Source organism: Aythya marila, assembly GCF_965140915.1.
Source record: "Aythya marila genome assembly, chromosome: 17".
Lineage (NCBI taxonomy): Eukaryota > Metazoa > Chordata > Aves > Anseriformes > Anatidae > Aythya > Aythya marila.
This window is the reverse complement of record NC_139058.1, coordinates 3,438,222-3,453,314: the sequence shown is the minus strand read 5'-3', so window position 1 is coordinate 3,453,314 and position 15,093 is coordinate 3,438,222. Positions and strand designations below refer to the sequence as shown.

Genomic DNA, 15,093 nt, shown 5'->3' with positions numbered 1-15,093 from the left:
AGCGCGAGCCGGAGCGCGCCAAAACGCCCGGCGGGGGGCGGTGGGGGGGGGGGAGGGGAAGGGCGCGAGGCGGCGGCGGCGCCAGGGCGGGGTCACGTGACGCGCGCGCGGCCTTGGCGGGTAAAGGGGGGGGAGCGGGTCACGTGCCCGCCGCGCGCGCGCCAGCGGCGGGCAGCGCCTGGCGTCACGTGGGGGCGGTGCGCGGCGGTGGTCACGTGGGGGCGGCGCGGCGGGCGGCCCTCCCCCTTCTTCCTTCCCTCCCCCTCCCCCTCCGGCCTCCCCTCCCCTGTGAGAGGGGAGGGAGGGCCAAGATGGCGGCCGGCAGTTAGAGAGCGGCGGGGCCGGCGGCGGGCACTGCGGGGAGCGGCCGCGGCGGGACCGGGAGCGAGACGCGAGCGAGTGAGTGAGCCCCGCGCCGCTCCCCGCGGCCTCCTCGGGGCGTTCCCTGCGCGGCGAGGCCTCCTCCCGGGGCTCCCTCAGCGCCTCAGCTCGGGCCTGGGGGGGCTCTGAGGGGAAGCGGCCGGGGGTGGCGGCGGGCCCCGAGCCTGCCTCAGCGCCTGGGCGCGGGCCGGGCCTCGGCGGGGGGCGGTTGGGAGCGGGGCGGGGGCCGGGCTGGGCCTCGGGCGGGCGGGGAGCCCCGCGGGGCTGTGAGGAGCGGGGGCGGGCGGCCTCCCCTGGGCCCCCGGCCTCTCCCCTCAGCCCCCGGCCTCCCCGCCGCGGCTCCCCCCGGCTCCTTTGTGCTCGGCTCAGGGCTGCGGAGCCGCCGCGCTGCCCGCGGAGGGGATTCCCGGTGCCTCGCGGTGCCCCCAGCGCCCTTTCCCCTTCTCCTCGTTGTGCGGGGGGGGCCTCGCAGCCAGGCAGCTCCCGGTACCGGCGTTCCGCAGCCCAAGCGCCCCCCGGTACCGGGGTTACGCAGCCGCTCCGGGCCCAACCCGGAAGTTTTTGTCCGCCCCACGTGGCGGCGGCTCCCCCCCGGCTCCCCCCCGGCTCCCCCCGGCCGCCTGCGGGGCCGCCGCGCCTCGCCCCCGGGTTGCCAGGGGGAGCGGGCCCCGCGTCCCTGCCGAGCCCTGAGGTGTGTGGGGGGGGTGGGGTGGGGAGGCCTTGCGGGGCTCCCTCCCGTTCGTCCCGCTGTTATTTTTGGCTGGCCGGGTTCCGCGCTTTGTTGGAGGGGAGAAACGAGGAGTACGAAGCTCTTTCTCTAGGTGCTTGCGGCGTGGTTGTTGGTCTTTGGTGCCTGCTAAAGGTTAGGTTAGTACCTTAAGCGTAAAAATCATTTAAATTAATGTGTTAGGTTATTAGCATGAACAAACGACGATTTCTGACACAAAAACACAAAACCTGTAGTTAATTCTTAACTCAGCGATAGGCTGTTTGCCTTTGAAGTACATAATTTGTCTGGATTAAAGCAGCAAGTGAAAATACCAGGATATTCTGCGAGTTTCTTAAATTGAAGAACTTGATGATGTCAAGCAAATAATTTACTACGGTAGGAGTTGTGTAAGAGCATGACATTCAGATTTTTTTTCTGTTATCTTTCTTTCTTGCTGGTGTGCTGTTATATTTTAATGTGATCTTAGTCTTTAAAAATAAAAACGTGGGTAGTTTGTCTTACTGTCCGGACAAGTTCTTTGGTGTCAGAACAGGTTGATAGCTGCTCTAGGAGCTTGTGCCTTGGGTTACACCTGGAACTGACTCCCACGGCAGAACTGAGGAAGGGTTCTGGTGTTCGGGTGCTGTGATCACTTCTTTTGGGTTTTTATTTCTTAAAAACCTTTCCTGTCAGCTAGCTTAACCTCTATGTGTCTAGTCTGAAAGCTGACTTCACGTCAAATCGTTGCATTGTTTTTCCTTCTAATATTAAGGAAAAAAAAAGCTGGATTTCCCATCTTGGTTCTGTACGTCCTGCCTGCTGTAAAATTCATAAGGCAGTTGGGAGAGAGCTTTAGGGCAGAGCTGAATCCCACGGTGTGCTATCCTGAGCTGTGCCTCGTGTCCTCGTGGGTTTCTCTTTGGGGAGAGAAGCAGTGTTTGAACAACTGGCAGGGTATTTACAGGACTGGGCTGCTTTTCACAGAAATCTGAAGATAACTTTGTGCATTTAACTGCAGCGTTAGCCAGTAGTCCTGAGGTTAAAGTGTGAAAGCATGGGTGAGTTTGGTAATTAGCCTTGTACTCCTTGATTGGGTAGTGGCTGGAAACGAGCAGAAGGGATTGGGTTTGAGCTCAGGCTTTTTGTTGCTGTTGTTGTTACCCAGGCTACTTTCTAGAGGCAAAAGCTGGGATGAGCCGAACCCCCGTGGATATCCAGCGAATCCCATAGAGTGGGACTGGGAGTTAACAGCCCTCACACATCTCTTGTGTGAGGCTGCCATGGGATTGTGAAATGTTTCTGCTGCCACTAGTGCACGGGTCAGGCAGCCGGGGTACACATCTGCCTTTCAGTGCTGCATCACGATTTGCATGATACCTCACATGGCTTCCAATATAGCTTAAGTGACGTGTGTTCCTCAGAAAGCTCCTCCTCATAAAAGGAGAACTAGTTGCTTAACTGTGGTAGGGTTGCAGGCTGAGCATTAAAACCAAGTTTGCAGGTTGGGCATGCCAGAGGCCGGCTGTCTGAAGGGTTTGGTAATAGCTTCCCTAGCTGACTGGGATGTTAACTTCAGGCTAAGTTGTGATACTGTAGTTCAGTGCCTTTTATAGGTTCTTAACCTACACAGTGTCACGATGTGGAACTGACAGATTTAGGAATGAAACCTTCTCATGGTTTCAGATTCTACCCTATTCTTCTTGGGGGAACTGGAGAGCAGGTTGCTCTCCATGTGCTTTAGATTTTTTTTTTGTTTTGTTTTCTGTCTTTCTAACAAAGCTAAAATGGAGGGAGGGAGAGAGCCAGGTTGGCATGGATACATGTCGTAATATTAAACATGGCATTCTGGTTTTGTTTCTTTAAATCAGGAATTATTTACATAATGCACAGTGGTAGGGAAACTGTCGTTTTATCAAAGTTTCAGGCCCTGTTCTTCAGCAGTATAGTACCTTACAAAAATGTTTGGTATATTTTCATAGGCCTTCTTGAAATGGCAGCAGGTTGTATTCTTTTTTAATGCAAAGAATAGCTGGGACACTACCATTTGAAATTTTATAAATCCATATTTTTAGTTTTTATCTAACAGGTTGGTTCTTGCTCTGTGACACTGGACAGCCTGACTAAACATAGACAACCTTGTCTGCAAGATTCTGCATGCTCAGAACGGCTCTTCGACTGGTGAAATGCTCAGGGAACAGCTTGTAATATTCACAACTTTTTTTTTTTATAAATATTTTCTTTTGGAGTTTTTTAAGATGTGGCAAACAGGTCCTTATATAGTATTGCCAAAGCTGAGCTGCAGAGCCTGATAAAGTTGTTTTCACTTATGTTAACTAGGAAGCGTCCTACCTTGCAAGATTATGGGGCTGTTTCAGCCTGATAACGTTTTAGGCTTGACTAGTGTATGTCACAAAAAATAAAATAAGCTATCAAGATGCAGCTTTTCCTATGTATTTTTTTCATCTTCTCTCCCTTACTAATCTAAAACTACAAGGGAGAAAAGGGGGGGGTGGCAGCGCGGTGGCACTTGGAAGGTTCACAAAATCTAAAACTGGTGCCAAGTATTCAGGGCTTTTAATGTAAAAATTCTAGAAGTTCAGAATTCCTTTTGTTCTAGTTTCAAACAATGCAGCTTTGTTCCCACCATCCAGAAACAAAATAAATGAAACTAGTTAGTCCAACTTTCATTGTCCAGGCTGTCTGACAGACAAGTAAACAATTGCTGTTGTTTCTCTTAACGGTTGCTAACAGTCCAGCCAAAGCTAATTTTTAAGACTGTTTAACCAGGAGTTAGCATGGGAGGAATACAGCTGGGGGATTTCTCGTATGAAGACAGCTCTGGTAGGAAAGTGGGGGTTCGGAGCTGAACGTACGCACTCTGGAATTCTAGGAATTGCTATGCTGGCTTTTATTGCTGCTCATCTCGCAGAAACTTTGAAGCAAGCAATTAACAAATTACTTCTGTGACTGATTTTCAGAACTCACCCTGATTGAAGTATCCAAGCCATTGTGTTTTTAAGGGCTAAAAATGAAGTGTTCAGTGTAATTGTTCTGTTAAACTTGACCTTAAACAGACTTGATAGGTTGTGGCTCCATTTTAGAGTGGTTGGGCAAGGTGTGCTTCTGTGTGTGGTGGTGTTATTTTTCCTAGCCTTGGTTTGAGTCTTAATTTCATAGGAAGTCCTTGCCTTGTATTGCAATACTAGACTAGAAGTTATCTTAAAGGGAACTAGAACAAAAGAATACTTAAGTAAACGGCTCCAAGCTTCTGTTTTCCCATGCCCCCTGTTCTGTACAGAGGGGCGTACTTACCTCTCAGCTGGGCTTTAGCCATAGCTCCTCCTAGAGATGGCTCGAGCAAAGCTATGTGCAGGCTGAACAATGACCTAACTGTCACTCTTTTTGTACATTTTAGATGTTCTTGTTTGACTGTGTTGAGCAAAGGTGTTTGTGCTGTACAGAAGAGTGCCTGCTCCTTCTCAAATGAAAGCTGCGAAGTTACAAGTGTGAAGTGTTTCAGGGCCGCCAGTTTGAAGGAGTGACCAGTGCTAATTCTCCCCACTGTACAAACTCACCTGCAGTGGCTGAAGTTCCGAACCCCAAAAGGATTGAGAAGCCTAAACTTCATTTTGCAGGCTTCATCCTTCTCCTCCCACCAGTTTATAATTAGGCAACAATGCTGCAAGCCTTTAAACAAAATGATCGCTGTCAGTATTTTAGCCTGAGGAAAATTAGATTTATCCTTCCCTTTTCGATGTGCGTATGTATTTATAGACCCCTTTCATGAGATAGGGGGCTTAATGCTTCCGAAAGGTAAAGCCAGCAGTCTGCTCTTACTCGCTTTTATTGACCCATTCGGGGCTCCAGGAGACGGACTCGTGGGAGGTGACGTCCTCTGAAGGGGCTGACACGGAACTTGTCTGCTCGCTATCTTCAGATCTGCCGTGCCAATAAACTACAAAGTAGGCCGTTCTGCCGACTTGGCTGATCACCTCAAGTGCCTTATTTTTCGTAGGGAAAAAAAGGTCAGAGTATAGTTCTGACATAGCGGATGGCGTTGGGTTAGTAGCAGTTTCACTGATTATTTTGTTGCTTTGGTATTCTTCTGGACAGAACAGTCTTTGAGGCTTAAAAGTACATCTTCCCCTTGTCCCTGTACCGTACGTCCACTTCTTCAGCTGTGGTGCCACTGTCTGAGAGCTGGTCCACTAAAAGGAGGTCTCTCCCTATTATCAGGCATACTAGAGCTAGGAAGAACAAGAATTAAATGCCCGAGGCTTTATTTACTACAAGAATTACCTGTTCTGCCAAACGTGCTAGGTGGTGTGTGCAACCGACCAGCTGGCTGTGGCTCAGTGTACGCGTAGAGAAGGATGAGTGACAGAATGCTGCTTCCTCTGTGAATATGTCGGAAATGGCAAATATTTTTGTCTTCTTATCTGCTTTAGAGTATGTGTTGAGCTTTGTTAGTTTTCTGGTTTGTTACCAATGGGGGGTGGTGGTGGTGTGGAAAGCAAGTGAAACAAATTTCTGCTTAAAGTGTATTTTGGAATATGTAAGCAATAGCTGAGGTAATGAGTGAAATTCAGTTTTTCTCTTAGGACTAGGGCAAATGGGCTTCCTTAGTAGAGCAAAACACATCTGTCTTGAACAGCATTTGGCTTTTTTAGAAGTTTATACGCTGCCTAGCACAGCTTTTTGGAATTAATTTTGCTTGTCCTACACGTGAAGGAGCCTGTGACCTGATGCTAGTGTCCTATTTAATGTGTAGCTAACATACTACAATATGGAACATTTGTTCTTCCCACTATGCAAAACAAAATTTCTCCCATGAATGAATTACTACCTAATGAAACGGTACACAAGAAATAAAAGCTTTCCTTACAAGCTTTTTATCAGTAAATTGTTGTTACAAGATAAACTAAATGAATTTTAATTGTGCTTCTCTGACAGAGACACATCATTAGCATAATAGTCTCGCCACTTCTGCCTCTTGATATTTCTTGTCGTGCTTAAAAATGTAGTGTGATGAAGACTAAAAAGGCCTTTTTTCTGTAAGTTTATGAGTGTCATAGCATTCTTTGTAGCAAACTTTTTCCTACCTACTTGTAAGTTTGAGCATATTGAAAAGATTTGTAGATTATTTTTTTAAACGAACAAAGGAGCCGGAACAAATACAGAAAGTGAAACTGTGTAGACAGGTGACTGCACTGCACGCGTTCTTAAATCTAGGGAAGGAAACTTGAACTGGCTGTGCACATGCACGCTAAACCTCAATTAAATCTAACTTGTATTTATGATCTTAATTTTTTAGAGATGGTGGAGCCAGGACAAGATCTGTTGCTTGCTGCTTTGAGTGAGAGTGGAATCAGTCCAAATGATCTATTTGATATTGACTCTCCGGACGTGGTTCTTGCAAATCCAGCTCCAACTCCAGCTGTTCAGCAGGTTAAAACAAGAACACTGTTGTTTGCTAGAGGACATAAGAGCTTGTACTTGATGTATTGGGAGAGGAGGGAGGGTCCATAGCAAATGTTCAAAGAATGTGGAATTTTCATTAATTTGTTGCTTCATAGTGCTGAGATTGGTAAATGACTTGTTAGATTATTTTAAACTTTAAATTAACGCAATCTGAAACACGCTATTGAGGTCACTATAGTCATATATTTAACTTGCCTGGTTTCGTTACATTAAATGGGGATGTAGTGTCATGTGTCCATAGAGGACTCTGCCTTACTGGAGTTTTCTTGCCCTCCCTTAAAATGTGCACACTCTTAATATCACTGGGCTCTGGCTGCTTCCTATAAAATGTCAGTGACATCACGGACCTAATAACATTGTCTCTGCAGTTAACTAATGGTCTTCAACTTTTCTGGATGGAAATAACCACTTCATGACCTTTGTTTCCAGTGCAGCCTTTGTTAATAAGCTCAGTTAAGGACTTCCCCATTAACTTTCATTTTGTGGGTGGGTGTTTAGACTTGAATTCGATTTCCTGCTAATCTGAGTACCTAGTGATACTTTCTTTCTTCCCTCTGCAGTCAGTGCCACTTAGTGCATTAGAGCTAGGCTTGGAAACCGAGGCCACAGCTGCTGTGAAACAAGAACCAGAGACTGTATCAACTCCAGCCTTATTAAATGTTCGGGTAAGAACTTCAGGGCTTTTTGTGGCATTTCACTAAGGTACACATACAAGAGGTGGGACTGTAACATGCCAGTTAGCCATCATCTCGGTGCTATGTATTTTGAGCCTGTGAAAGCTGAACAGACCCATTGGTTGATAGGATTTTTATGTCAAGGAGCACCAAAGAAGACAAACAGCATGCAGAAAAACATTTTGGGGTGTCCAGTGTGCCTTTTACTTCCCCTGCATGCATATTCTGGGTATGTGAAAGCGTGAATTTGAAGCCTGTACCTGAACTATGCATTACCTTTTGTAACTGCAGATAATTCTGAGTACCACAAGTGTGGCAGTTGCACCCAAAGGGCGAATATAAAAGGCAGATCTGCAGTGTGTCTGAAAGGTTGCACCAAGTACTTGAAGTAATCCAAGTTACTTTCACGACTGTGGAGATAGTTTGTATGGTGGAAATTCTCTTCAGTTTAGAGTTTTTATACCTGTAGAAGTTGTGTTCTGTGCCTAGATGTTTAATCCTTCATCCTATTTATTTACTTTCCCTTATCTTAAAAAAAAAAAAAAAAAATGCAAAAACAGCAATATAGTGATAAATGTTTTGAAAGACACTTTGTGCTCAGACTGTTGTACCACAAGGCAATTCTTATTAACAGAGTTCTTAAATGGCGACTCTTGTGCTCTAGCTGAAAGGCTAATAGTCTGCTTTTTTCACTGCTGTCTGAAAAATCTCCCTGGTTCTTTGTTGGTAGCAACCACCATCCACCACAACCTTTGTGCTGAATCAAATAAATCAGCTTCCAACTTTGGGGACTACAATAGTGATGACAAAAACAACACCTGTTACAACCACAAGGCAGACTATTACTGTAGCAAAAATCATTCAGACCAGCACAACTACTCGACCCTCAGTTGCAGCACCAGCAGTACGGAATGCCTTGACCACTGCACCATCGAAGGACCAGATTCAGCTGAAAGATCTTCTGAAGAATAATAGTCTTAATGAACTAATGAAATTGAAGCCACCTCCTAACATTGCCCAACCAGTGGCAACAGCAGCAAGTGAGTGTTCTTCTTTCTTCGTAATTACAGTATTTTGGTTAAATGGTAAAATCATCTTGTGTGAAAATATTTGTACATCTTGTATTTTGGTTGATTTTTGGAATATCCCAGTAAAATGAAAGTGTCTAGAAAACCTTATAAATTCTGTTCAAACTCCAGTTCGGGATGAAATAATAAAAATAACAGGCTTTTAAGAAGTAACACCTTCAGTTTACCATAAGGAATGGGGAAAATGATGTTTTAAAATGCAGCTGGCAAATTTTTAAAATTAATTTGTGGGCATTACTGAAGTTGATGGCTTAGCTGTCTTGAGCCTGTGTGAGTTCTTGTTCTGCTGTATGTTTGCTGTGGAACTACAACAGATGGGCTTGTTCTCTTGCATCTTCCAAAACAGGTCTGTAGTACTCCTATCATACGGTGTTTCTCTAAAGTATCTCCCAAGAAAGGAGAATCTTGGTAGCCCTGTAAATTTCATGGGAAGCATCAGACCTGTTGTGTTAAGAAAATGTGCTAAAAACTTGCTGTTTGCTTCCATGTTACCACTTAAAGATGGTGTTATGTGCCAGAAGTATTATGTTACCACGCTCTAAATCTTCACCTTGTGATACCTTTCATAGTCTTTTCTTGTATGCTATTTCTAACATGTAGTTAACTTACACGATTAGCTTAAATAAAAGGGGAAAAACTGCATGCATGTGTATTTTTAAATTGCAATTTGATGTCTAAAGTATTGCATGAAACATACTGGTTTAATTCTTTTGAATTATTCTGCTTTTAGCATGAGGTAAGATTAGGCTACTTCAGTTTGAAAATAGCTCTATTGCTGCTTTTCCTGAGAAGTACACGGGCTTCTTCTGTGTTACTATATTATCATTGTCTCTGAAATAAATGTTGCTAATTTTTATAGGCAGAGATGAAAGTATGCCTTTTTTCATATGCAGGTAGAATGCACTCTAAATGAAGCCAGCTGTGAGGATGGAAACAAGAATGTTCCTCTTTGCTCACTGTTTTTGAATTGAACTTGAAAAACCAACTGAAGTTGAGGGGTGGGAGGCAGGAAAAGCAGTGAGGGAGAACAGGAAAGAGTTTTATAGGATCTCAGACCCTTTGTACTAAATGAAAGCTCACAGAAGCATGTAAATAATGAGGAAGTAGCAAGACCCCATAGGTGGTGTAGTGGCACAGCTGCAGAAAGTAGCTGAATATGCATCCTCTCAAGTGAGGGGACATGACTTCTAGAACCACATTTGTAGTCTTATTTATGTGCTTGTGGTTTTTGACCTTTTTTGTTCTTATTCAAAAATAACTTTAAAAAATTGGTAAGTACTTGTAGAAAACTCTGGGCAGAGGAGCTTGTGGAAGGAAGCGTGGTGTTCTCATACAACTCAGGCAGCAGAAGTTACAGGTTGTAAACAAAAACTTAAATTATACAGCTTTTCTTATGCAAATGCTTTCTGTGCAATTGTTTTGTTTCCTATGGTCAGTTGCATGAAATCTAATACATGCATTGACTATCAACCTCATGGAAGCTTGACAGCTCCTTTAATTGTTTTACATGTATCCTTGCATGAATTTCTTTTAATTCTGTACTGAACCGTATTGCTAGTTGATGCCAAATGTGGGTGAGGACAGGCAAGTTAGTAGATCTCCATCTTGAAGGATCCTGTTATAAACTCTAAACAATGAGACCAAAGTTGGTTTTCTTTTTTTCAGACATAATTGTAGTTCCTAAGGTGGTAAATGCCACCAGACCAGGTACGTTCATTTCTGTTGAAACACGGGGCTTTCTGGTTTGTTGTTAAACTCCAGAAGTTCACAAGGTGGAGTACTTCTAAATATTGTATCTAGATTTGGTGAAGGTTTCTTTCTTTATTTTGAAACTAATACACGCCTATGTTAGATGTGATGGTATTGCATGGGAAATCTTAAGTAGTAGTGGAACTTAATCCTTGTGTGCTTGGATACATTATTTTTGGACATAAATAATGATAGCATTATGAAGCACCTGTGTCCTACTGAACAGTAGTGTCCTTCTCTGTTAATGAGCTGGAAGAGAAGTGTTGAAATCTGAGTCAGCGTTTAGAGGGAATTCCCGTAAAACACAGCGGGTGTTTTTTTTTTCTTGTAGCTGATCTAAGCAATGGTGCAGTGAAGAAGGAGGCTTCCACAAAAGAGGTAGCAAGAATATGGATAAACGATATTAAAATGAGGAGTTTTTCACCTACTATGGTAAGTAGTACAAGTAGTTAATCTGCTAATTGAGTTTATATTTTGTTGGCCCCAGCCAACTGTGACTAGTTTCAGTGGTTACTTGTATTTGCCTGTTGTGGTAGAATTGTATTGAGTGCATCTGTTTCTTCAAAAGGTTTGCTTCTCCACTAAGAGTACTTGATTAGATGACTAAAACTAACAGCCGTGTAGACCAGGAAGCCTGCATACTAAATGACAATTACTTGAAGTTATCTTTAACAGCACCTTGTTGTTTGGATATGAAAGGATGTGCTCCAGTTAAAGCTGATAAACACCTCACTTGCTGTGTGTTTTTAAAGAGGTTTTTCTTTTAAATATCTCTGTGTAGCTAGCAACAAGGAAACCAGGAGACTTTCTCTAGCATGACTGACATTTTAGGTGGTTTGATTTAAGATGTAAATAGAGTATCATTCAATAGCCTTAAATTTTAATAGATGTTTACAGCAGCAGAACATGTTTTAGAGTTTCAGCATCTTCACTGATGGAATTGGGTTGAAGATCGTGATGAGCAGTGCTCCTCAGTAACTGGCACAAAAAATTTCTTTGGGCAAATTTTGAAATATTAAATATCAATTGTGAAAGACTTTGAGTTGCTGTCTAGAGAGTTTTAAAATACTAGTGTATTTACGGTAATGAAAATCACAGTAAAAATGGATAACTGTCAAGTTTGGGAGAATACTGGGTATAACTGTGGTAACTATTGTAACTGTTCCCTGAAGGTGTGAAATTGTGCAATGAATGTGCAACTAGAAGAGTCTTCATGGGAGTACCTGAAAGTTAGGTTTTTAACTTGTTGTTTTCTTTAAGTTTCTTTCTTTAAGCTTGGGCTTAAAATGCTGTAGTGAGTCTCTCTGTAAGGGAGAGGAAGCTCCATGATGTTGTGTTTGAAGATACCTTCAGAGCCTAAGAGATGTACATTTCCTTTTGTAGTTTGCCCTTGTGCTCTATTGCATGTTCTAAGAAAAGTCAAGTGCAAGTTTATGTTCATTCTGTTTCTCAGTTAAATTTTCAGGACGTAGTCAAACAGTACATTATTAATACTCTAATGCAGATATTCCTCTATTCTAGAAAGTGCCAGCAGTAAAAGAGGAGGAGGAACCTGAGGAAGAAGATGAAGAAGAAATGGGCCATGCAGAAACTTATGCTGAGTATATGCCAATAAAATGTATGACCTAAAGCTTAATTGCATTAAAATGCTGAAATGTTTTGACGCCTTTTAGTAACTAGAGAGGAGTGAATAGCATACACCATAAGTCCTATAGGTTTCTATCTGAATGAAGAAAAAATCTGAATTTATGGTGTTTTTTTTTTCCTAGGATTTTTTTTCTTCCATAGCACTTAGTTTTGGAAGGTAACGTTCCTTTCTTTAATAAGAAAGGAGTTAGTTGAGCACTGTCTGTTTCATAAATAGAGTTGAACTGAAATCGGGTTTTTTACCTCTAAGTTTTTTTTTGTTTGTTTGTTTGTTTTGTTTTAGCTCTAAGTTTTCTGCCTCAGCAGAGGAATTTGTCTTATATTTTTCACTACTATCCTTAAAATCCATTTTGAGTCTTTCAGTATGAAGTTTACCCTAAGTGCTTTCTTCCTGTATTGTTCCTGACTTTTATTTCTTAGAATTGCCTTTTTATTCTTCTAAAAAGGAAGCAAATCTCTTACAGCTGTTAATTGCCATCTCCTCTCTTTTCTCCTTTTCCCTCTTTATTGTAATTAGTGACAAAAAGGTCTAATCTTATTTACTAGTTACTTAATGATCAGCTCTAAAAGTAAAGCAAAAAAGTTGTGTGAGGCTTGCAGCTAAATGGTTAATTTTTATTGTCACGGATGATATCTGTCAGTAATTAAACCATGTCTGTTCTAAATCTTTTCTCTTCTCGTACTACTTAAAAACAGCACTGTATAAATAGCGAGAAGAATGTTGCTTTTGTGATTCTGACATTTGAGGCTGCCTCTATTTTTTTGGGGAAGGCAAAGTTCAGGGCAGTTTCAAACATTGAGTACATAAATATTTTTAATTTTCAATACAATGAGCTTTTATATAACTTCATTAAAATTGGGGGAAGGTGGTTAGAAGAGAAACAGTTAAGAATTGCAGTTATGTAAACCCAGGTTGATATATTCCTTTGTATGTGATAGTTTAACATGACTTAGAGTAAACGATGAAGTGTATTTCTTGAGTTCAACCTTTGCAGTGGTCAACTGCAGTTTGTTTTAGTAAATAAACCAACCTTTTCTGTAGCAACGGATCTGTTTATGATGTTCTCATCCTCTTCCTTCCTCCTCTTACCTTCCCAACCAGTAAAAATTGGTCTACGTCATCCTGACCCGGTAGTGGAAACCAGCTCGTTATCCAGTGTAACTCCTCCTGATGTGTGGTACCAGACATCGATATCAGAAGAAACAATTGATAATGGCTGGCTGTCGGCTTTGCAACTTGAAGCGATCACTTATGCAGCCCAGGTATGCTAGATAATACATCTCTTGTACATGTTTTACTGCTGTATTAAAAACTTCAGTGGGCATGTGTCTGATAATGGGTATGCAGCTCTCTGTAAATCAGGAAGGTAGTGAAGGTTAGAGGACAAATAAAATGGTCGTAGGAAGAAGTTGCCTCTTGAGTATTCGAGACTTAAAGGCTGGGCCTAAGGCTGAAGAAGAGGGAAGAATAAAGGGGGGGATGAAAATCAAGATTTATGATTTATTCATCAGATTCCCCAAAATGGGCACAAATGGGAGCTTGGTGAAACTGATAAGAGAATCTTTACAAAGTAAGCAGTGACCGTATCAAAGGGTTTAAAGAAAATTCTGTTAGTGTTCTGTTAGTGACTAGACAGATGCATATCCTCTACTCCAGTTCCAGGTGCTGAGGGAAGAAGGCAGGGATCAGGAACCATGTAGAGCAGTCAAGCTCGTATGCTCTCCCTCAATGAAACTTAATTTTGTCAGAAACTGCTTGGTGGGGTGGACCACTGGTCTCATCTGATAGGATGTTTCTTATGTTGGCTTGCTTATGACAATCCGCAGTGATGTGTTTTGGAGAATGAGTACAAGTTTTTGTTTTCTCCTACAGCAACATGAAACATTCCTGCCCAATGGAGACAGAGCTGGATTCTTGATAGGTGATGGTGCTGGTGTAGGAAAAGGAAGGACCATAGCTGGGATAATCTATGAAAATTACTTGTTAGGCAGAAAAAGAGCAGTCTGGTAAGTGTGTAAGGATTTGTTAGAGCAGACGTTACAGTGACTGTAGTGCTTAAATTCAGCGTAATCTGTCTTCTGAAAAATGTTTGAACTGCTCTTTGAACTGCTGTAACTTAAATGCTTTTTTTTTTTTTATATCTTCAGGTTTAGCGTGTCGAATGATCTGAAATACGATGCTGAAAGAGACTTGAGAGATATTGGAGCAAAAAACATTTTGGTTCATTCATTAAACAAGGTGTGGAAACTTTTTACTATGTACAGTTGAGGCAAAACTTTAGGTACGCTTGTGTGACAAGTTGTGCATGTTAACTGTTTTAAGAGCAAGAATGTACTAATTTCAATAAAACTGCTGTCTAGGTCTTGTTTGACAGGCCTTAATCTTGTGAGAACCATGCAGTGCTTTAAGATAATCATGTAAATAGGCCCCTTGTAGGATTAAATCTTAGCATGCGACTTTTAAACATTATTCTTCAAACCACTACTGATACTACTAGTAGAGTATTTTCTAGAAGTTGAAATAATCCTTAAATCTTTTAGACTTCGTAGCATGTTTTCATTTTTACACCACCAGTGCAGAGTTTGTATGTAGTACACTTTGTGTGTAATTATTGTATAATAGACTTTCTTGGAATGTATTAAAATGGCAGCAGCGCGTGAAGTTATTTTCTGTGCTGTCTGCTTAGGATTAGCCACTTACATAAATTGTGAAGTGTGATTACTGGTTGAGTTCCCTGTCTGAACTTAAAATTCCTTTTGAGTTAGTATTCTTGCTTTTTTTCTAAAATACAGTAAAGCTTCTAGAAATTGTCAGTTATAGTAGCAGCAATAAATACACTCTCTAAATAGCTTTAAGGAATGCATCGGAACAAAAATGTTAATTGTATTTAAGCTAAGAAAACCGTCAAGTTGAAGAACTTGGCTGTTAATCTTTGAGGCCTCAGATCTAGTCTTTCTTAAGTATATGGATAAGCAGAGTGCTGTAAAACCTCTTAACCAAATTCCCATAAGCCAGATATACCCTAAGCATGATGTAGGGTCTAGGGGTTTCAAAGTGTACAAACCATAAAGTTAAGACCACCAGCATGCCTTAGTCATATGGCAGATGGTTCTGAGGAGGAATCCTTTGAATAATTGATTTCTTATCTCTACGGCAGTTCAAGTATGGGAAGATTTCTTCCAAACACAATGGAAGCGTGAAGAAGGGTGTCATTTTTGCCACATATTCCTCTCTTATTGGTGAAAGTCAGTCTGGTGGTAAATACAAGACCAGATTAAAGCAGCTTCTTCACTGGTGTGGTGAAGACTTTGATGGAGTCGTATCCTTTATCTGAAGTTGGTTGTAACAAAGCTGTTGTTTCAG

The 15,093-nt window shown here is 42.2% G+C and overlaps 1 protein-coding gene across 3 annotated transcripts in view; it reads left to right on the top strand.

Annotated features, from left to right (window-relative positions):
- Positions 1 to 243: 243 nt before the first annotated feature.
- The window catches only part of SBNO1 (strawberry notch homolog 1), a 33,709-nt gene continuing 18,859 nt past the window's right edge, over positions 244 to 15,093 (top strand). The window contains exons 1-10 of one of the 3 annotated variants that reach the window (XM_082774175.1): positions 244 to 399; positions 6,405 to 6,538; positions 7,132 to 7,236; positions 7,976 to 8,285; positions 10,414 to 10,514; positions 11,604 to 11,700; positions 12,832 to 12,992; positions 13,603 to 13,736; positions 13,878 to 13,968; positions 14,888 to 15,049. In XM_082774175.1, the coding sequence (XP_082630301.1) occupies positions 6,407 to 6,538; positions 7,132 to 7,236; positions 7,976 to 8,285; positions 10,414 to 10,514; positions 11,604 to 11,700; positions 12,832 to 12,992; positions 13,603 to 13,736; positions 13,878 to 13,968; positions 14,888 to 15,049 (1,293 nt within the window). In that variant the 5' untranslated portion in view covers positions 244 to 399; positions 6,405 to 6,406. Of the gene's footprint in view, positions 400 to 1,099; positions 1,249 to 1,288; positions 1,487 to 6,404; positions 6,539 to 7,131; positions 7,237 to 7,975; positions 8,286 to 10,413; positions 10,515 to 11,603; positions 11,701 to 12,831; positions 12,993 to 13,602; positions 13,737 to 13,877; positions 13,969 to 14,887; positions 15,050 to 15,093 lie in introns of those variants that run through there. The other 2 variants (XM_082774176.1, XM_082774177.1) reach the window with 2 other exon arrangements.